We start from the raw sequence: 22,749 nt of genomic DNA on the forward strand, positions 1-22,749 counted from the left end.
TAATTCACTGAAAGTTATAAATATTAATAACCTCGTACTCTATATGAATTTTTAAAAGAAATTATGTTTCAGAACTGAAAAAGTATTGACTATCTTTATTTATAGGACCTTTAAAACTAATTAAGCCCTTTATATAAGGTTTAACTGTTGCTTTACCAAGTTGTCGTTATTATGCGGTACTAAGTAATAATATTTCTAACATCTTGTTGGTTTGTCTCTCTTTTTCTTCTGTTTTGAATACTTTTGTTAGCAACGAGATTGTTTGTCAGAAATATTTACACTTCCGTGGTTAAAATCCATTTACATACTTACTAGTAACGTCCAATATAAATATGAAGTAACTAACCATTTTTATAACTTATGTGGACATAAAATATAAGTCCAGACTTAGTAATATTACTACGACATAGTAAGAAACAATGAATTATTTTACACAAACAAAGGTTAGCCAAAAGCTGCTGTAATAAATCTTTAACATAATGAAACGTTTAAATAAATGATATAGACAAGAATATTAATGTAATAGTCATTCAACTATTCCTTTTCCGTTTCTCTTTCTTCGCCTCATTTGTTCAGCTTGGAGATAGGAAGCAATGAAATTGACTGATTTTCCGTTAGTTACAGAGTGGTACTAGAAGTAGCTGGTAACTCTGACGCAGTGATACTTAGCGGACTGGAAGCAGACACGCAATATCAAGTAACAGTCGCCGCCTTGTGGGGCGGACACAAGTATAGAAGCAGGCCTATAGTCTTCCGCACGCTGGGTAAGTAAAATTTTATCGAAGCTGTTATAGATAGCACTATATTGGTCCCTACTAATTGTTCTAAGACTTACGTGAGTTTATCTGTTTATTTTTTTCATACAAATCAGAATATGTAAAGTCAATAATGTTGAGAAGAACATCAGATAACGAGACTCATTTAAAAAAAGTAGAACTAGTTCGTCACTCGGAATCTGTAGAATCGATTATTCGTTTTAAATATAGAAATTGAGACCTTTAAACATTTTTAAACTTGCCAATTCTAAAATCGCATATTTGGCACTTGGTGTAGTAGGCACAAAATTTCCTGAAAGAAAAAAAATTATGTAAATCTGATACTGCATCGAAATTTTTTATTCAGGATATGCATCGAGTCCTTCAGAAGCACAAAGTTAAGTTTGTCACAAAACCACTTTTGTAGTCTGACTTTACGTCAAGGTACTTTGTAATCCCTTTTACTTGTTTTCGTTAGCTACAAAATGTCGGAAAGCGTGTGGAGATACATAAGCATATACGGGTTACTCGTATTAGATAAAGTCAAAGATAGTTTAAAACAAGCTCTTTTTAGTGAGCATTTTGCAATTACACTTTATGAATCTTCATCATAAAATACAAATATTTAGAATACTTCACGCTTTTTCTCAAATTTTAAAAATATCACAGGGGTTAACCTCTTAAAAGGAGATCAATGCTATGGATAGCGTTACTGCTAAAAAAATTGTCATTTTATTTATTATACATAAGTATTATTGATATAAAAATTATCGTCTTTCTAATACCATTTACTATACAACAGTCAGAATTAAGTCTTTTTGATTGTAGCCCGATTATATTGAATAAACATACAAGGTAATATAATAACTCTAATATATTTTTATAGTAAGAGCCCACCTGACATATTAAATTAACGTTCTCAGAATGTCAATAACACAAACGTGTAACGTATTTTATTGATGCAAAATATATACGCAAGTTTTCCATTCAAATTCACTTACTTTATATATACATATTTTTAAATCTCATAAATACCGCATGGTGGTGTCCTCGATTGCATTTTCTATATACATATATAAAGCTGAACAGAAATATATCTTACTGCAAAAATTAACAGCGATTACGCATAATATATTATATATATTTCAGGTTAATATATTTTAGTAAAAGGAATCAGGCAAATTATATTTTTCGGATATACTACGCGTGCTTTATTTTTGGTTAAAACTACATACTCCCGACGTTTACTTATCAGAATATCCAAAAAATATTAGTTTCATTTAAATGAATAAAACTCGCGAAAGTCTTAGATCTCATTAGTCAAATCATGTTCTTGGATGAGTTGTAAGATTGAGATTAAATTAACTAACGACCAATATAGACTTATATCCTTATTTCTTGTAGAAGAAATCATTTTTATTTTGTAAGGACGTTCATTTTTTGCAAGCTCCTGCTAGATAAATGTGTTATAATAAATAACCATGTTTTTTAACAAATATATATATATATATATATATATATATATGATGAATTTAATTTCCGACATTGCTAGCGTTAAAATTAAATATTGATACGTTGATTGAGTTGAAACTTAATTTTAGGTTTACATTTCATCTTACACAGTAAACTAGGTAATGCAGATTTAGCTTATTAATATTTCTACGTGTTAAGCATGTGTCAAATAACTGGGTCAAAGTGTTATATGAAAGGAGTAATAACTTATGTAAGGCGTGGTAGTGGTTTTTCTGATTATTATAGTGAGTTCAAGATAATTTAAATTTCAATTATATAACATAAAATAGTTTGTATTAAACAGTTATTGAAATATTTCTATACAGAAATCGAATAAAATTTCATTTTTATTTTATTTATTTTAATGTAAATTTCCGTTTGCATTGAGTGATTTCTATTCGAAATTTTTAGAGGTGAGTATGTACGGAAGAACACAAAATAAACAATAACATTAAATGTTTTTTTTTTGTTGTATAGTCTTTTTATAAAACAAATTTTCTATAATGTATTATAATGAATCCTCGATTGTTATATTGAAATAAATATTTGATGGAAAAACAAGCTGATGCTTCAGAAATATTTAAAATATTGTTGTATATTAATTCACGGCTCTCCTTTATAGTATTTTACGAAATGTAAAACATTATTTTGTAAATTCCCTGAAGAACAAAAACCCTTCTTACAAACGGGAACTATGAATAACTTATCTCTTTGCAGGGAAACGAACCGAATAAATGCATTTTATATTTTTCTTTCAGGATATATTTATTAAAATTGTAAAAAGTTTATTAAGAACAACCCCTATTTAATGTGATATAGTTAATATAGTTGTATAATGTAATGAAGTTAATATATTTTCTAAATAAAAGTAATAATTTATAAAATTAACTAAATATACGAAATAAATTATTTAATAAACATAATTATGAAGTCTACTATTAAAAAAAATGAATTTTAAAAATTCTAATGAATTATTAACAAGTCGTGGTGGCCTGGAGGTTAAAGGACCGCCTCTCATGCGTGAGGGCGCGAGTTCGAAACCTGGCAAGTACCAATGTGATTTTTCATAGTCATATGTACTTTCTAACAGTATTTAGACGCCACTGACGGACGGTGAAGGAAAACATCGTGAGGAAACCTGGACTTATAATATCAAATTATAAGTTTGAAATCGCCAACCCGTCTTGAGCAAGCGTGGCGATTAATGCTCAAACCTTCTCCATGAGAGAAGAGGCTTATGCTCAGCAGTGGGCTTCCGATAGCCTGATGATGATGATGATGATGATGATTAACACTGCAATTTTTTGTACATTTTTGATTCATAATTAAAATTATATTAAAAATATATAACTTATAAGATTTCGTTAGGTTTTTCAAATTGTCTATCGAACTCTTTCATTTATTTCTGAAGTTTTACAGAATATATCATTTTATCAATCATCATTATTTGATCGTCAATAGAAACGTATAGAAAAAGTCATTATTTATTTGTCTGTCAAATATTTGTACTTCCTAAATAAAAAATAAGCTGTTTTCAAATACTAACTTATGAATATATATGAATGTTAAGATATAAATATAGTACGTATAGTCTTGTATAAAAGAATGCCTAGTTTAAAGTAATAAGATTTGTTATTATCTTGCATGCAAAGAACTCGTTCTGTTAAAATTATTTTCCTTACCGTAAAGTATGCGGTATTCACTACATTACATTAACCTTTCGTACTGCTATGTTAATATTAAATAAGAATACAATTGTAATTTTCTCATTGTTCGAGGGTTCTGTAATTAAAGAAAAAATATGTCTTATTTCTATTAAAAAAAAATACTTTAATTCTTATTAATTATTTAACCATGAGGTCATTTTCAATTAATTGACTGAATTGTCTTAAACGGAGGCAATTATTTTTTATGCTTTATATCTGAAACTAATAATTTATTGTGTATTAATGTAGCACGACTGTGTTTATATATTTCAATAAAAAAGGAATATACTCTTACTCAAACAAGAAGCTTTAATTAAGTAGGGCGAGTATGAAGTAAGTACTATAAAAATGCACCTGTTGCGTGATAAACATGCGTGTGTTTCGTCCCTATGGACATGTATTATTTAGCCTCTACACCACACAGTTGTTTTTCTTTTGTAAATTATGACTTATATTTATTAATGCATGTTGTTTCACTGTCGTTAACAAAAAATATACATTCAATTTAATATTGTAACTTTCTGCTAACGTAAGTAATCGCTAATTTTGTTTCACATTCATGTAGACGCTTTAATTTCCTTCGAAATTTATTATTATAAGATTCGTATTATTGTCGCCTTTAAATCTTAATCTTTGCTTGACTTGGAAAATATTGAAATGCTTTTGAAGTGAATTATTTTTTACCCAGCTACGTGATCATACTTGTAATGGATAAAACGTCTTTAACCGGAAAGAAGAATGAGTCTGATTTATTTTATGTTTTACAAAAAATAATTTGAAAATTCATTGCGAATAACATTTATTTTAATCATTACTAGTATTAAAATATTTATCCGGTTATAAACTGAGTGGCAGTCAGAATCAGTGACGCTATTAATTAATATAGAATAAACCGCAGTGGAAGTTTTATAACTCGTTACAGTCCTTACCTGATAGTAATTTTATTATAATACTATCGACCCGCCCCGGTTTCGCACGGCTGCAATGCTGATCCTAAATATACTACAGAAAAACTGTGAACGTTGTGTATAAAAATAAAGCTGCCCGCTGCGTATTCGCACGGACAAAAAATTTTAATCATATGTCCTTTCTTGAGTCTCAAACTATCTCCTTACCAAATTTCATTTAAATTTGTTCAGTAGTTTAGTCGTAAAAGCGATCAGCCCACCTGAATTTTCCGATGAAAATGCGTCATTTACCCGAGGTAAAACGTTGCCTATGTCCTTTCTCCGGTATCAAAATATCTCCATACCAAACTTCGTGCAAATTGGTTCAGTGGTTTAGACGGGATTGAGTGACAGACAGACAGACAGAGTTACTGTCGCATTTATAATATTAGTATGGATTATTAATGTCTTTAATATTTAAAATAAAAGGAAATAAAAATAGCAATATATGTAATCCTCACGTGTTTATAAAAAACCAGACTCTTATAAACAAAACAAATGATATGAAGAAAAAATAAGCTTCACCCTTATAGATGAAATTGCTTTTTTGAAATAAAGAAAAATAGTGGTTTAACAAATTTTGTTTATATTAAAAAAAAAGAATATGAATACAGAGCATTGTATAAACATTCGATCTCAATGTAAGTATAATTTAATAATCAAATTTTACTCTTCCTAACATAACATTCCTAAGTGTTTAATAATTTATGTTTAATATTTTGGTCTGTCCTGAATAAATCAAGTAACGATAACTATGTTCCATTCCCTTTTTGAAATAACGCTATCAAGATAGAAGAATAGAAAAATACTCTTGACATAATTTTTAGTTCAACAAAAAATTAACGTTTTATAATTTGTATCCTTTCACTGTCTACTATATGTCTTTTAATACTCTTAAAGGAAATTTCTTTATATAATGAATACTGAAGGAACTGTGAACGCGCTTCATGTTAAACAAAAAAAACAAATAGGTCTATACAAAAAATGTTAAGCAATGCTAATATAAAATAACTTGGTCTCATATTGGAACATCTGCTCTTCCGAGATTGCCAAAGATTCAGCAATTCATAAATAGTTTCGCAACAAAACTTAATATTATACTGAAATAAAAAAAGACGGTAGATCGGCACGTTAATGCTTAAAATATATTTATTTGATTTTCATATGAAGTCAAGTTTTTTTTATTTCTAATACTTTGACGACAAATCTTCATTTTTTATTATTGGATTAAAATCTTGATAAAATATTTTAAAATGATTTGTCTTTGGGCAGTACTTGTTTGGATTTTTAAAAATCCATAATTATAAAGCCGTGTGTGCTAATTGATAAAATATTTTTTTTATACCAGTAATATTTTGTATAATAAAATGTCTAAACTCCAGCATGATAGACTCTCAGTTAATGTGTAAAATAATTTTATTAGAGTTAAAATAAAATGGTAAAATATTTTCCCTTCTCGAAATGTCCAATAGAAAATACTACATGATATCCAGAAATTACTTCCTAAGTTATTTTTATGTTCCTAGTAGGTTTAGCTTTGAAAATGAACGCATATAGCGTCAAATATCCAAGTAGTTATTTGAAAGTCTGTAAAGGGTTTTGACTTTACACGTAGGTAAAAAATAATAAATTTAAGTTGTAGCCTAAATAAAAACGAAATGTGCCGTGTTACTTTATACTGGCTGCCAAGATTCATTACAACCTTTTATATTGTCAATTAAAAATATACGTGTTTCAAACATGCTGGTGCTAAATTTCCTCGTTGGCTTGCTTCCAGATAGTTCATTTACCGCATATGATCTTCCGGATGCACTCTTGACGTAACACAAAAGGGGTCTTATTCTGATGTACTATTTCCTTAATGGCTTTTTATGCGAGAAAACTGTCCCAGATTTTTGAAAGATTGCAATTATTATGGACAAAATTTGTGAAGTTTACAGACATTATTTTCTCATTAAAACTCGTTTTAGTAAAATGATTTTAATAATTTTGTATCAGAACAGAATTATTGTCGCTTCTCGTATCTGACTTGACATGTAAATTAGTTTTTTACATCTTGAAGGAAACATTTCTATACAGCGCCTTTTCTTAAATTTTCATTCGAATTCTTTTAAATATTTTACATAATTCAGTTTTTGCAAAATGTATGATATATTATTCATATAAAATTTATATGTGGGCTTTCCTCTATTAACTCATTTAAAGTAAATATGTCACCACGACAGATGAGTATTGAACTGAAATCTTATTTGAAACTTGATTGCAAATGGGTTTTCTGTTCAACATTGTCATAAGGAATCCTACATAGTACAGTAATAATGAAATTACTCCCTCATGTCTATAACTTGCTTCTTGATGAATGTTTTTAAACCTTTTTTTATTGTAGGTCAACAAATAGGTTTATAAAAATTATAGTAAAAACTCATAACAAATAATAAATGAAAATAAATAAAGAAATGAATTGGACGTATTCGGTATATTGCACGTCATTCTTTTTTCTTCAATAATGAACAGATCTAGCGCATGAACTACAGAATATGGTAGCGCATGAAATACTGTATCGAGCACGAGTGCTATGACCGACATCTAAATTTGGCCTCGACATTTGCAAGCTTAGTTTGAACGGAATTTATTTTAAAATTTTACAAACTTTTTACAATTGTGCAATAATAAAGTTTGAAATGAAACATTACCTTAGAGCAAACTTGAGTTTGTTTATTAGCAAGTTAACATTTATTCATTTAAGAGGTAGCTGCATTCAGAATGCGTTCAGTTGTTACTTGATATTTTGCAAAAAAAATAAATTATATATATTAGAATAAGCTTAATAAATGTCTATATATATATATATGATGCATTTTCTTGTAGTACAATATACAAATATTTAATTCTTTTATTATTTTGACACTATTAGTTACAAAATATACGTCAATTTATTTGTTTACTTCAAGCATCTTTATAAGCAATACTTTCCTTAACTGGACCAGACTTGACCCCAGACGAGACCTCTCAGCATTCCATGGATTCAACGTGCGGGCGCCGGGTCCATCGCGTTGCAGGGACAGAAGTTTCAGCAGTGTCTGGGACTTGCGATCCAGGTGTAGGTTTAAGGGCCCCCTTATCTAAGGCGCGTTAAAGGCTCACCTCAATTGTCCAAATTCCTCTCTCTACCTAACCAAATTTGAAGCGAACCTACTAGGGTTGCATTCAACTCACGTTCCAAGAATGAACTGATGTTAGTTCTCGACAGTCCTAAGTCTTTTAGCAGGTTGTAGAGAGATTTGGCTGTTACACCTCTCACTCCTACTTCTACCGCGTACAAATTTACAACGAACCTATTTTTAGTGAGTTCGTTACTCAGCTCGTAATACTTGTTGACCGTGATGGCATGGTCTTTAGGATGTGGGTTTCCCAAGAAACCGTGAGCTCTATGGTCACAACGCGCTTTAAAATTCAAGAAAATAAAAATATTGTCCGGTCTGGACGCCGTCGCATAAATATCCTCTGGGATTTTATATTGCTTCTCATACGTATCTATCATTATAATCCAATCCGAAGCCGCCTTAATGATAGAGTAAGGCTTGACGTTTGATTTTGTAGCCCTATTGCCTTCTCTCACAAAACCTATTGATCGCTGGTTTGTGATTATTTCTTTTTGCGCTCTTGCTACCGAAAGTACTGTACTAGTACTGCTCCACGTGTGATTTCTAAAACTCTATTGTGACGGAGCGAGTATTGGCCGCTATACAGGAGTACCCTACATCCCACAACATGCTTAGCAGTTCCAACTGCCTATCCAACTGCCTATTTGGGGTTACGTGTCAGTACTGCGAGATCGTCAGCGAAGGCTAAAATGTATTCTGTGTATTTATTATTGAAAGATTGAAATATTTTAGCTATAGTGTTTGTTAAGGTTATCGGTCTAGTATCTTTCGGATCCGTAATTCGATCATTTTTGGGAATGAGGACAAAAATTACTTTCCCGAAGGACTCCGGGATTTGCTTCCTGACCAGATTTTACCCTATATATTTCTAAAATGTTTACCAACCGATGAACATTTTTTAAACAATATATATGGGATACCATCTAGTTCTGGTGCAGATTTAGACGATTTTTCCTTGTTCTGATAACTTATTTTGTCTATCGTTGGTGAAAAGCCGTGGAAGTCGACGCGAGGAATTTCCGGTTTTTGTCTGTCAGGATCCCTATATAGTCTGATACTTTCTGGCACTTTATATGTGTTTTTAAAATGGTTGTAAATTTGTTAGTTGGCCAAGAGAAGGTTTCCGCTTTCTTTCTTAAAAATGGTTTTGGAATACACAAAAGGGTTGTTATCAAAATCTACTTCTTGCTACTTGCGCGGTTTGCGTTGATATTCCTTGAATTAATTTTAGAATTGACCTTGACGGCCTAGCTTGCTAGTAACAATGTTATGATTTTTTGGCAGAATTCGTTTCACTAATTCGATATAATATAGACATATAATTCGTCATCATATTTTTGGATTCATTATTATATACTAACTACATATACGTTTGAGTTAGTAAACATTTGGTAACTATCTTGAACTAATATTTGTACTTGATTATATTTGTACTCAATATGAAGGGTCTCAAATATATATGCCAATATTATTTGGAGTACATACGTATTTGCCTAGTATTACTAAATACCACGCCAACAAACAGATTATTCTTAGTGAAAACCTGTGAAAAAAGCGATACGATGTTAGTCTTAAAATACATCTACAGTGGTGGAAGTATAAAACTTTGATAACTGGCTTTTGAGCTTCGAAAGTGCAAAGCTCCAGTAAAATTATATTTCGACCATCAAACTAGCTCTGATGTTAAAGTTCTTCTTTTTGCGATTTCAGTTTTATTTTGGTAGGTGATAATGAAAAGATAGTGTTTCTATATTGTATTTCGTAACATTTTTACACTCCGAATTTAGATTTACAAATCTAGAATCAAAAATATACAATTCTAAACCAAGTCAAATATATTTTTTACATTTTGTATTTAACTTTGATTCAATATTTTAAAATATAAATTGAATGAGAACGTTACTTTGATTCAAATAGTTTTTATTAAGTTATTTTCATCAACAAATAACATTTAGTTTTAATTTTTTATAGTATTGAATTTGCAATTCTATTGTGCATCTTATGGAAATATCATGTGCTTTTAGAATGGTTATTCAATTGTTTTGTAATGTCTAATGCCAGTATCTTCTATGTACAGAGCTCCCTCGAACGTCACCGCAACAGGACGGGGGTCTAGAGTCAGCTCGCTCCTCAGTGACCCCCCCCGATCCTTCGCCAACATTTCCAACGGTAATTTTAATACTTATTCATAGAATACTTATACATACATTATTTGTTCAAGTTCATTTAATAGTTCCTATTTTTAGCTTATATTTTATTTAACAAATACGTAAAGGTTGTCAAAGGTCAAAAGTTACCAAAGCAATAGTTAAACAATAAATCATTATGATAAAAGGTTGTGTTAAATTTCAATATTGAACTTTCAATAACATTTTCAAGTCAAATAATCTAGATGTATTTTTATATTTGTTGAAATATATATGCATATTATTTCAAAAGAAATTTTAAAAGTCTCAACATATAAAAAGTACGTGGGTTAGTTCGTTAAAATTCTTGCTTCTCTTAAATATTTGCTTCGCGCCTAACAAATTTCGTCTTAGGTGTAACTTAAGCGAAAAATCCTCGAATGTTCCCACGAACGCGTTTAGTTTGATATATTACTTTGTAAAAAATAAAAACTCATTTTGGAGGTAACACGCTTACTCATACATTTCATGTATATACATTCTTTGGGCACTAAGAAAAGATATTTTTGTTTATCATTCTATTATACCAAGCCAGATTTTCGAAATACATTTTTTTTATGAAACAAAATCTTCTGTTTTATTAAAACCCTTTTCGTCATGGTTCGCAATTAATAATTGTCTTTGTGTATGGTTTGTGATTTATTTATGTATAACGAATGAAACGAAGAAAATACAAAAAGAACTATGGAAATATTTTTTTTTTTATTTTCGTAGAATCTCACTTAAATTAGCAATAATATAAGACCTAGCTAAAGTAATATATTCTTGTAATTATTTTGTTTGTATTATATATAATTTTATATACACTTAGCTGACTTTTGATCAAAATTTTGCAGATCACGTTCCTAAAATTCTGTTCATTAACTTGAACATCTAAGTTAGGGTAATCCATGTGAGCAACGTAGCTTAGTTTTACCACTTTATTAGATACACGAAAAGAACAAAATTGGCTTAAATTAAAAGATAATATTGACATCACAAGAAATATTACGTAATACGATTAATTTGCTCAGTTTCATTAATGCTAGCAACATTGATATATAATCACAAAAAGTGGAACTAAGATTAATATTTTTTTATAAAAAAATATGTGTGTCACGAAAAGGAAATCATTTTATAACAATAGGAATGTCCAGCTGATTTTTATTGATTTGGTTATATTCTATTTCGTATCTTGTTATTTTAATACGAGTCTTGTAATCTTACTAATATGAGAGACTGAAATAAACTTTTAATTTTGCTTGTTATGTTTTTGAAATCTTTACTACAGAACCGATGATTTTGGAAATTAACTTAGAGCTTATATTAAGTCCAATAAAAGTTTACTCATACATGCTTTATTTATATAATGATTGGAGTGTAAATTTATTTTTTTATAAGAGATCGACAACATTTTCGGTCAGAATAAAAAAAAAATGCTTTATTTCCCAAACAGATACGAGGCGTGGAAATTGGGATCGTAGTTTTAATACTGATAGTATGGATCGGAGCTATAGCTCTATTCTTCAATAGATGGGGGAAGATTCGAATGTTGCTGCCATACCAACCCGACTACAAGCAGGAGCAGCTGAAGGTAATACACTCAATAGTAACAATTACGACGAAATTACATTAAATTATGGCACATCAAAAATTAATGCATTTCATATTACTCTTTACGTAGTACTAAATTTCGTTTCTGTTCGCTCCATTTTGGATAAAATTTTGACAGGTTGAAGGACGACCAAATTCTACGCCATAGGACCCGTGGTGTGTTTTCATTATATCTAAATATAATTGCTACTAATCCGGTAACAGAACGGTTAATGTAATGGTCCTACTAAAATTTAAAAGCCTTTAGTTTTGTAAAAATTGCGCCTGTAAAATGATATTGTGAATAATTTTCGTATCAGAACGCTATATCGTCAACTGTTATTCGTATTTTAGTTGCTATCCCTGTAGATAACGCTGAAACTTTGCTATTGTGTTCTAAAGCATGTATGTGAATTCTACTAACAATTTTTAACCCTAAATATTAAATCCAGAAAACTTAATCTAAGAAACTTATATGTAAATTACTTTCATGATCCCCGTTAGATAGATTAGTGTTAGTTATATCTATGAGCACGAATTAAATGAGCTTGTTTCGTAATAAACTTCTAGTTAGGTGGAAAGGTCCCGTGATATAAAGGTACTTTATTATGCATCCATTGCATTTATGTCACTTTTATTGAAATGACTGCGTCTCAGGTGCCCGGAAGCAGCGCTTTGGCTGCAGCAACGGCAGGCGGAACCTGTGGTGCTCATTCAGCACCGTCAGCATGTTCGGTAAATATGTTATACATATATTTTTAAAACATACTTTTTATAATTTTCCCCTTAACAAAATTAAGTAGATGTTATATTAATATTTCCTTTCTGATTCTTTCAATCCTTTGCTAGACAGAATTCGATTATAAAAAACATTTGTGTTCTATATAGTTTTATCTGTTTTGCTATAACATTAGGATATTGGATTCCATTCGAATGTAAGATGATTTTATTGTAACAGCACCAAATAGCTGATAGTTTCGCTTACACAACCACATAAACGCATTTTATGATATTAAATGTAGTGACAAATTCTTAACAAAGGTTCGCTTAACCTAGAACTTGACACCTCAAGGTAAAGGTATAAGATTGCAGTATACAAAGACAGGCTAGCGTGATTCCTATTCAACCGCATTGCACCATTTCTATACAATAAAGGTCGAGAAAATCTTGCAGTTATCGATATATATAGATCTAACGCAATTTTATTTCCCAATTAATTCATCGAAGTGTAATGCAACGAAGTGTAATGCGCATTTCATTTTTAACCCTCAATATGTTTACTGAATTGGTTTACAAACAACATTGTGTTTGGTATACTTTTAGCTTTGCAGCTTTATAAACGAAATCGTTAACATACGTGCCTATACATTTTGTATCGGAAGTACGGAAAATTCATTTATATTTTAATATTTGTTGTTTGTGTCAGAATAATACAGTATGTGTATTGGTATCGCGGTTTTGCACGCAATGGTGAAATTAAAATAAAATCAATAATTTTAATATTTAGTGAACGTTTGTAACACATTGAATATGTATTAAATAACTTCATAGTCGTGACATGTCAGAAGCTTACACGTTTAGGAACTTTGATCTATGATTTATTTTTATTATTTTGATTCGTTATACCAAAAACGTGTAAATAAAAATACTGATGTCAAAGTTACTAATGATGGAGCGGGCAGCTAAAGTTCTTTTAATGGATTCCGCAACTTATGGAATTGAAGTAGCAAGTTCTTGGGTAGCTAATGAGGAACTTAATCCAACAAGTCTTTGGGTATTAAGGTACTTTGAATTAAAAATATGACTTAACAATCCTTTATCCCCCACTCTTTTCTTATTAAAAAATCAAGAATATTTAAGATATATTCGCATAGACTACGTTTTTCTCAAATGTATTTGAAATTTTAGTTATATATTTCATTTTAAACTCGTTTTTTTTTTAAGTTATGCATTCTTTAACAGGTCCTTAAGCGTTTATTATTAATGATTGAACGAAAAGTCAAAGTTTGTTAATTATAAGTTCGAAATTCACAATCAAGAAGTTTCTTAGCGTCTTAAGAGGATATTGTTTACCAACTTGTTTAGTGAAATCTAATATAGTATTTACTTGAAACATTTAGTATTATTTAAAATATCTGTTGCACTTGTTAAACTAGTTCCTTAATATTCTATGTAGAGAATTCTGAGACTTAAACGAGTATTAAATTTATCATAAGGGTTAATATTGAAAATATTAGTCGAATAAATGAGAGAATTACTTCCGCAAAAATAGTTTTTTTTTAATCACACATTTCACTTTCATATTTTAGAAACATTGAGCTAATGATGTTAGGTTCATAGCGTAGGATATAAATGTATATTTGAAATATATATATGTATACATATTAAAAAGTAATTAATTTATTGATGATCTAAAATATAATTAATAATAATAATAATATATTCTTTATTGCACTAAACTAGAACCCTTAAACTAACAACTATTACAATTATCTGTGAAATCAGTACACAGGGTACATTAAGATTTCAATTATTTCCTGTCCAAGGTCCTGTTCTACGTTTAATTTAAAACTGTCATTAACCTTGCAGCGATTTCAGACCACAAATAGAATAAATTTATTATAATATTATGGTTTAGTCATGTTCACAGACTTCTATTAACTTTTTATTACTAATAATAGTGTTTTTTACATTTGTCAATACAATAATTTACTATTCTTAAAAAAATTATAGAGTTCTTAGCTATAGATTGCTATTATCGTTTTCAATTCGGGTTGAATTAAAAAAAAAATACGCCGTTTCAAAAAAAAAAGCTTTATTTAAATGTTTTAGCTAAGCAAGTCATTGAGACACTTTTTTGTCCTAAATATTCTCGAACAATATAATGTCCAAATACACATGCAACTACGCAAAAGTTATTTACACAAACAGTATAATTGCTAAGTTGAATTTGTTCAACGTACGTTGTATTTGTTCTTACTAAATTTAATTATTAAACAAGAACATAAAAATATAAAGTATAGCATGATTATTTACAGCACAGGATAGATGTAATTGTAGAATTAAATATTTTTTTTAGACTATTACATAACTAACCGAACAACATAACGAATTCCATGATAAAATGAAAAGTTTACAAAAAATAGTGAATGTGTAACTATGGTTTAGTACAATGATATAAATACAGTAAAATTACCAAAAAGTGTATCACAGCAATGTGTAATAAGAGTTACTAGTTCATTATACCTTTACACATTTTTATATAGGACAGAGTATTTATAAAACTAACATTTTTTCTTTATTATTTATTGCCAAAGATATCTCTAAGCTGCTGTGCATACAGTAAACGACTTTGTAAAATAAACATGAACAAGCTATTATGAAAATATTGTGTAATATTTTTGCTGTGTACATATAATTTACAAATATTTATAATATAATGAGATCTAAGACTTTCGCGAGTTTTATTTATTTAAATATTTATAATATATTTTCATCCCTTTTTCTGAAATGAAACGTTAACTATAGTTGTATTTAATTAATATTAATATTTAAGTATAACGCTACAATATTGTAATGTTATAACAATTATTTAAATTCTTAAAATAAAGTATGAGAGCTTTTATACCCAATAATTTAATTATACTACAGCAACAGAATAAGTCCTATAATAAATAATTAGATCTAAAATCCAAAGTAAAATCATACAATAAAATAAACGTAAACTTGGTCAAAACTAAGAATATCATTTATGTTTTTGTATGACGTTGCAAAATACCCTTAGGCTAATAAAATGTGCGGGACAATGCTCTACAATCAGAAAGAGCACTAAAATTGCGCTACAAGCGTAACCCGAAGACCCATTCGATCGTAACCGCGTGTCAGATTGCGCGGACATAAAAATCGTATTTCAAATCCAGATATAAAGATAATTCATGTTTTTATACAGTCAAGCAACATCTTTACAACATGATGCTCTTATTTGCCTAGTCATTGTAGAAATTCTAAAATAGTAATATATTATATTAATCTGTAATCCAGTTAGGATAACGTTTTAAAAACATTGATAGGATAATGTTGTTTTAGGAGGGAAACTACTTTTGATGTCGATGCAAATAGCTTGCTTTATCTGAGATGTAATATTTGTGTATTAAGCCGTAGCAGCTGTTTCTATTTATACAGTTAATATTTAAAGGAAATACACAGAACTTTTCTTCTGAGTATGGTGCGTTTTATTAAATGATTACATTTTCATTATTTAAATAAATTCATAAAGCATTTACACTTAATTTCCAGCCACTTTTTGTAATTTTAACTTGAAGACAAGGGAATAATAAGACATATAGGTGAAATCTATAAAATGTACATGTATATTTTTAAAAAATATAAAATATATATGTGTAACATAAACATAAAAGATGTTTTTGAGTATAATTCGTTTCGGAACCACATTTCTATTACCATCTCTATTTCATTTAACAGCGTCGTATTTCTGCGGTATCGTAAATCTCACAGTTACCACGATCATTAACTCTTTTTACAGCGCATAGCTTTATGTATAATCAGTATTATGAATGACCATATTCATGATCCATAAAAATGCGCTCATTTGAGATATTTAATTAGTAACCATTTTATTATTATAGGAGCTTAATTTTCTTGAAGGATTTTTTATAATTATTCTGTATGTCTCTAACTGTGAGCGGTGATTAATATGTTTGGTTGTATTTAAAGTATAAACATATATATAGTGCCTGTTCTTTATTATCTCTTTATTCAGATATACCTTAAATGTAAATATTTTTTTTTTTATTTAAGAAGCAACAAATTGTAGTGTCATGAATGTGTGACATACTTATTTGCCTTCTCACTCACAAAAACATTAATAATTTTATAACAATACATATAAAAAAATTAAACAAATAATCCCTCATTAGCGGTAAGGGCCTCTGGTGATTCTATTTTTCTTCTATAACATTATCATCTCAAATAAGTTTTGTGTGATTAGTAATTTTATTTCATTAATATACTTATATTGATGATATTTTTTGTCACAATTCATGAGAGAATCAATTCACCGACCTAATAAATATTTATGTGCTATAGACCTCTATTCACTCGAGGGTATTCGTTCCTACGACAATTATTTTTCACGGACCCATGGATACGGGATAGAAAATCAAGTATAAAAAATGTCACGGGTATCTTATTTATTTATACCCTTTATATAATATTCGAAATATACTACCAAGATTTTTATTACCTCATGAATAAATTAAAAATTTTTATCAACTGAACACTCAGGATTTTTATTGTTATTTTAGTTACCTAAACTTTAAATCCTTTTGATATTAGTTTTGGACATTATTTCGAACAAACCAAACACAAAAACTTTCGTAACAAAATTTTATTTATTATAAAATTGAGGAAACTGTCTGTAACAAAAGATGAACAAGGATATGATAAATGCACTTATATAATAGAGAGGAAACCTCTCAGCATCCCATGGATTCATTGTGCTGGTGAAGGTCCATCGCGTTGTAGGGAGACGAGCTTCAACAGTGCCTAGGTCTTGTGGCCTATCTAACGCGCGTTAAACGCTCACCTCTACCATCCAAGCTCCTCTCTCTACTTAACCAAATTTGAAACGAACTTACTAGGGCTGCCTTTGGCGCTTGTTCCAACAATGAACTAAGGTTGATTCGGGACACACCCAAGTTTTTTTGTAGGTTGTAAAGAAATGTAGCTGATAGAGTTTGAAGAGGTATAAACTTGTGAGTTCGTTAGTGAGCTCGTAATTCTGTTGACCTTTATGGCATGACCTTTGGGGATATTGGTTTTCCACGGAACTGTGAGCTCTATTAGCATAACGCGCTTTAAAATTCGCGAATATAAAAATATAACTGGTCTGAATAAAAATATCCTCTGGGATTTTATCTTGCTTCTCAAACATATCCGTCATTATAGTCCAATCCGAAGCCGCTTTAGTGATAGATTAAGGCGTAATGTTGATTTTGAACCCTACTGAGAGCTTGTTTGTGGTTATTTCGTTTGTTGCTTTGGCTACCGAAAGACTAACCAGTTTAAGTTGATTTAAAAAAAACCCTATCGTTACGATGAAAGTATTGAACGCTTTCCACGAGTATCCTATATCTCACCAGAAAATGCTTAGCAGTTTCAACTGCCTCCCCGCAAATGTAGCAAGTTTTTTCGTCACCTTTATCTCATCTTACTAAATTACTCTGATAAAAAGAGACATAAAATTTTAGCAGTTCTGGCGAGCAGTCATGAATTAAGGTGCGCCACTTTAGTGCTAATGGGATGCAAAAATCTCCAATGTGTAACCACTTGTTCTGCACTTCTAAGCTCATTGCATAGATCTAATATTTAGAATTCTCGTCTTTGGCCTTCTTACTTGATCCTAACTATACTTTGTTACTTTGTGCTCCTATCGTAAACTGTCTGTGGAATTGCAGTCTTGACTCTAGCTCTAGGGTCTAAAAAAATCTTTGTCTTTTGGGAGTGATGTAACGTCATCATCATGGGATTTCGTCAGGACATGTCTCTTGGAAACTTTTTAGGTTCATCCCAAAATTATTGCTATCCCTGAATAAGGCAGACAAATCAGCCAACATCGCGAGCCCGAGCCACAACTTCAACACCTTTATGATGCTTGAATCTAACTTTGATAAAACGGTTTTATTAAAATCATAGACGAGGAAAGGCCAATTCAAACGTGATATTAGATAATTATCGTAGATCCAAGCTCTTTTGATGTTACTTATCGGTTGGTTATCGACCTTGTTAAGTTCGTTCAAAAAACTATCTGATATTCCTTCTAAGGATGGAGTACGACTTATATATATTTTACCACCAAGAAATTAAAAAGGAGCCTTTTCCTTGACCGTAAAAAAGGATTGAGCCCTAACGATACTCTAAAAAGTATATCTTGTATTCCGCCTATTATTTCATTCAAGAAAGTGGTGCAATAACCACAATTATATAAATATTTCTTACTTATTTAATTATAAGCTAAAGAGTAAAAAATACTAGATGGAAATGGAGAATTCTCAAATACGATCTTTTCTCATACAAGCCTTCAGCTACATATTATGATTCATATAAACTTAATTTAAATTACTAACCCACGGAGGTAAAGATACACATATAAAAAAAGTTGATTTGATGTATTCATTTAACTTAATTTTCTTTAATTTTCAGCCAAAGTCATGGGAACAACAGAATCGATTGTTTCCGATTTTGTGTCAGAAGCCGTATAAGATTAGATTTAAATGGGTCAAGCTCAGAGAAGTGAGGAATTTTTCACGTCGCTCAAGTTCTTTCCAGCTACATTAGTGTTTGTTATGGACAACCGCACTATACACATAGTATTCCTGGATTTTATGCTAATATCAGATCCACCCCAAAAACACCTCTGACTTCTGTCTGGTTAGGTCTATATCAAAACTATTTGCTACTTGATCAAGAGTTTGGAGACAAATAACACTTTGGAAAAAATAAGCAGGTTTGAATACGATGCGACAACTCTTTGTTTCTTATTTCAGGTGGCAGGTTTGATTCTTTATTTTGAGAACCGTCAAGAGCGGACGCTATAACTATGTAGCGCTATAGATGTGACGAAAAAGTACTTTATTATGAACGCTACAAAACTTATCCTCGTTTCACGGCCCACTGTGGTCTAGCTATAAAAAAACAAGTATTCGTTGAAATATATTCTCGAAACGTCAAAATTTCATGTAACAGCTACTTCCATTACTTTTCAGTCTTATATACATGAAAGTAAAGGTCAAATCATCAAATCAAATGACGCACACCTACAAAAAACTTAAATGCCAGGACACCGACGGTGGAAAAAGAATATTTATTTTATTAATCCAAGCTACTGCATGTAAAGTTTCATAAGTCTAAATGTTGAACTGTTGTACCGTCTCTATTGTTATCCTATGTTAGCAAATCTGGAAGTATATCAGATCAAAAATATATTTTGTACATAAAAAGAAATATATGTATGTCGCCAAAATTGCATTCATGACCTTTGTTATTAGTTAAGTATTTTATACACGAAGATAGATGTGTTATAATGAATATCATGGTATTAATGATTTCTCTACGTTATTTATTCTACTAGAAGTTATGATCTGTATTCAAAAAAATGTTAGTTTTGTAAATTTACAAAAAACTATAACTTAAACAATAATCGATTAATAAACAATGTTAATCAATAACAATTTTTATAAAATACTAGGTTGCAATGTTAAGTTTGGGTTATCTAAACATTAATTACTAAAATATTCCTGATATTGAATATAGTAGGAGTACATCGATTTATAAAATATTTTGAAATTGACAAGAGTCACTTACTGATAAAATATAGTTTAGGTACTTATTTAAAAGAAATAGTTACTTAATTTTCTACAATTTAATATAAGAATGAAACTGTTGTTGTTGCTATCTCTTCCATAATGTTAAATGGCTAAAAAAGCAGTGTGTGTCTGTTTTTATATATTTTTTTGGTCTATATCCAGATTTATTTAAAAAGTTTATAAGAAATAAAATTTCTTCAAAAATCAAATAATATATCATTGCGCAGGTATTTGGTAAATAATATTTTACTCTTCTTTCATGGCGTGTCACGTGCTACGACGGGTATATTGCAAAATTTTGTTTAGCTAACCAGTTAAACCTTTTTAAAATTGCTTCACCTTTACTATTCCACTAATAAGTTAAATATTATTTCTTGTCACAAAAACTCAAAACTTAGAAGTTTGGTTTATGTATTTTGTAATCAATAATTTATAACACACAATTATATTTAAAAAAATTGTAATTGATTGATTTTATATGAGATGACATAAAATTTTGAAAACACATTATTTCATTTTAAATTTTTGAATATATTTCCAATCTTTAAAGGTTTTAAAAAACAAAATACTCAGTGTATACTCCGTCATCCAAACTAAAATGTACTCTAAACAGTTCATTGTTCATTTAACACAACTTAATTTTCAGGTATATTACATAATAATGTATAATGATAAACAAAGTTTTTTACAATTAATACGTACATCTTCCTAACGCTCCCCACCACAAGATGGGAATAATAAATGACCAGGAGAGAGACACCTTCCTAACCCTCTGCTGAGTATAGCTGTCCGCTAAAGCAGTATTGCCATTTCGTCGGGTATTAGAAACAAAATTTCAAAAGAGTTCACTTTGAAGCGACGAAATAGAATACAGTTGAATATATAAAGTTTCTTAGCTTTCATAACAAAATACTTATTAATCGTATTTATGAATTTGTTATAAAATGAAACAAATACAAAAATTCCCTGTGATAATAATGTTGCAGTTTTTTGTTGAAGTTACTATTTTTAACAGAGTAAAAATAATTCAGCCGTTAAAAGGTAATTGACCTGAAAATAAAAATAAACGTCTTATAATAAAAAAAATATAGGTAGCACATATTTTCAAGATAAAATATAATAAGCGCAGCGGCGATCGTGACAAACAACGTGGAATTAATATAGATGATATTTTTTTTACATTTTCATGTGTAACGTAAATGATGAAAAAAATTAAAATTGCTCTCAAATTAATAAATACGAAGAAATTTTTCAGAAAATAACTTGTAATATAATATTTGACAGCCTTAGACTCAGATACAAATGGCAATGGTAACTCTTAAGCTAAATTCATACTATTTGATTAATTTTATACAATGTTAAAAATTTTATATGATTATTATATTGTAGTCATAAAATTTTACATTTTCATATTTTTTATATTTTAAATTGAATTTAAAATTTTACAAACACCTTAAATATAAATAAAGAATAGCCATGTAACAGATAAAAGCAAACGCAAATACAAGCGGGATTGAAAGCTGGGAACTCCGGAATATGCGTTCCAGTTGCTTTTACAAGTTAAGCTCTCATACTCTGACCAGTGTTAATGAATTTTCCGCTATACAGTCCTGTTCTAATTTTAATTCATGAATCAGCTCTGTACTGTCTGATTTTAATACCTAATTACACTAACAACTATAACTTATTTAAATTAAATTAATATATTTCGGATATACTACGCGGATTTTATTATTTTAAAACTACATAATCCCGACGATTCGGTTACTTTTCAGCAACCGCGATCACGGGCAGACGACATGATGATCCGTGATCATCATTTAAATGAATAAAACTCGAGAAACTCTTAGGTCTCATTAACTATTACTTATTATGGGGAATAAGATTTTATTTTGTATTAAAATTAACAAGTAAATTATGAATTTATTAGAATGTATAGAATTTGTTAAAGTTTATTTCTGGGTATGATATGTTAGTTAGATATAATTCTTCGTTCTGAATAGTTGTTAGCATGCGATCTATCGATAATCTTTCAGATTAAGGTTAATCACTATTTTATGATAATGTATGATCACCACACCTCTAGAGTGTCTTGATTCATACATTGAGAGTTGTATGTAAGTTTGAGAATTATACTTATATCGTTCAATTGTCCTATTAGAAATATGTTATTTCCAATCACATCTGAAGTACGTTTACGGGGTCTATTATATTGCTTAGCCATATCGTAAAAGGTTGTTCGGATATGTTAAGAAGTAAGTCATTGAAGGAATAATGCTTTCATATTAATATATGCTTAAAATTACAATTACTACAAAAAAAAAAAAAAAATTGTTCAACAGTTGAATGACTTTCTTATCATAGAATTCAAATCACCTTGAGATCGCAATAAATGTAGAACTTTTTCTTCACATTTGTTACAGTTTTTAATCTTTGTAAAGGAACAGAGAGTGTTTTTTTTTACTTAAAAATTGTATTTAGTTCATACAATTTTATATTACAAAAACAACGTAGACACCCTAA

At 29.6% G+C, this 22,749-nt stretch overlaps 1 protein-coding gene across 2 annotated transcripts in view; it reads left to right on the forward strand.

Annotated features, from left to right (window-relative positions):
• LOC116770151 (fibronectin type III domain-containing protein 5) overlaps positions 1 to 22,749 on the forward strand; it is a 71,470-nt gene that overhangs the window by 40,660 nt on the left and 8,061 nt on the right. The window contains exons 4-7 of one of the 2 annotated variants that reach the window (XM_032661506.2): positions 619 to 764; positions 10,162 to 10,253; positions 11,706 to 11,843; positions 12,500 to 12,577. In XM_032661506.2, coding sequence (XP_032517397.1) covers positions 619 to 764; positions 10,162 to 10,253; positions 11,706 to 11,843; positions 12,500 to 12,577 — 454 coding nt within the window. The remainder of the gene's footprint in view (positions 1 to 618; positions 765 to 10,161; positions 10,254 to 11,705; positions 11,844 to 12,499; positions 12,578 to 22,749) is intronic. The other variant, XM_061527817.1, reaches the window with a different exon arrangement.

The sequence above is a fragment of the Danaus plexippus genome (genome assembly GCF_018135715.1).
Source record: "Danaus plexippus chromosome 13 unlocalized genomic scaffold, MEX_DaPlex mxdp_15, whole genome shotgun sequence".
NCBI classification, from domain to species: Eukaryota; Metazoa; Arthropoda; class Insecta; order Lepidoptera; family Nymphalidae; genus Danaus; species Danaus plexippus.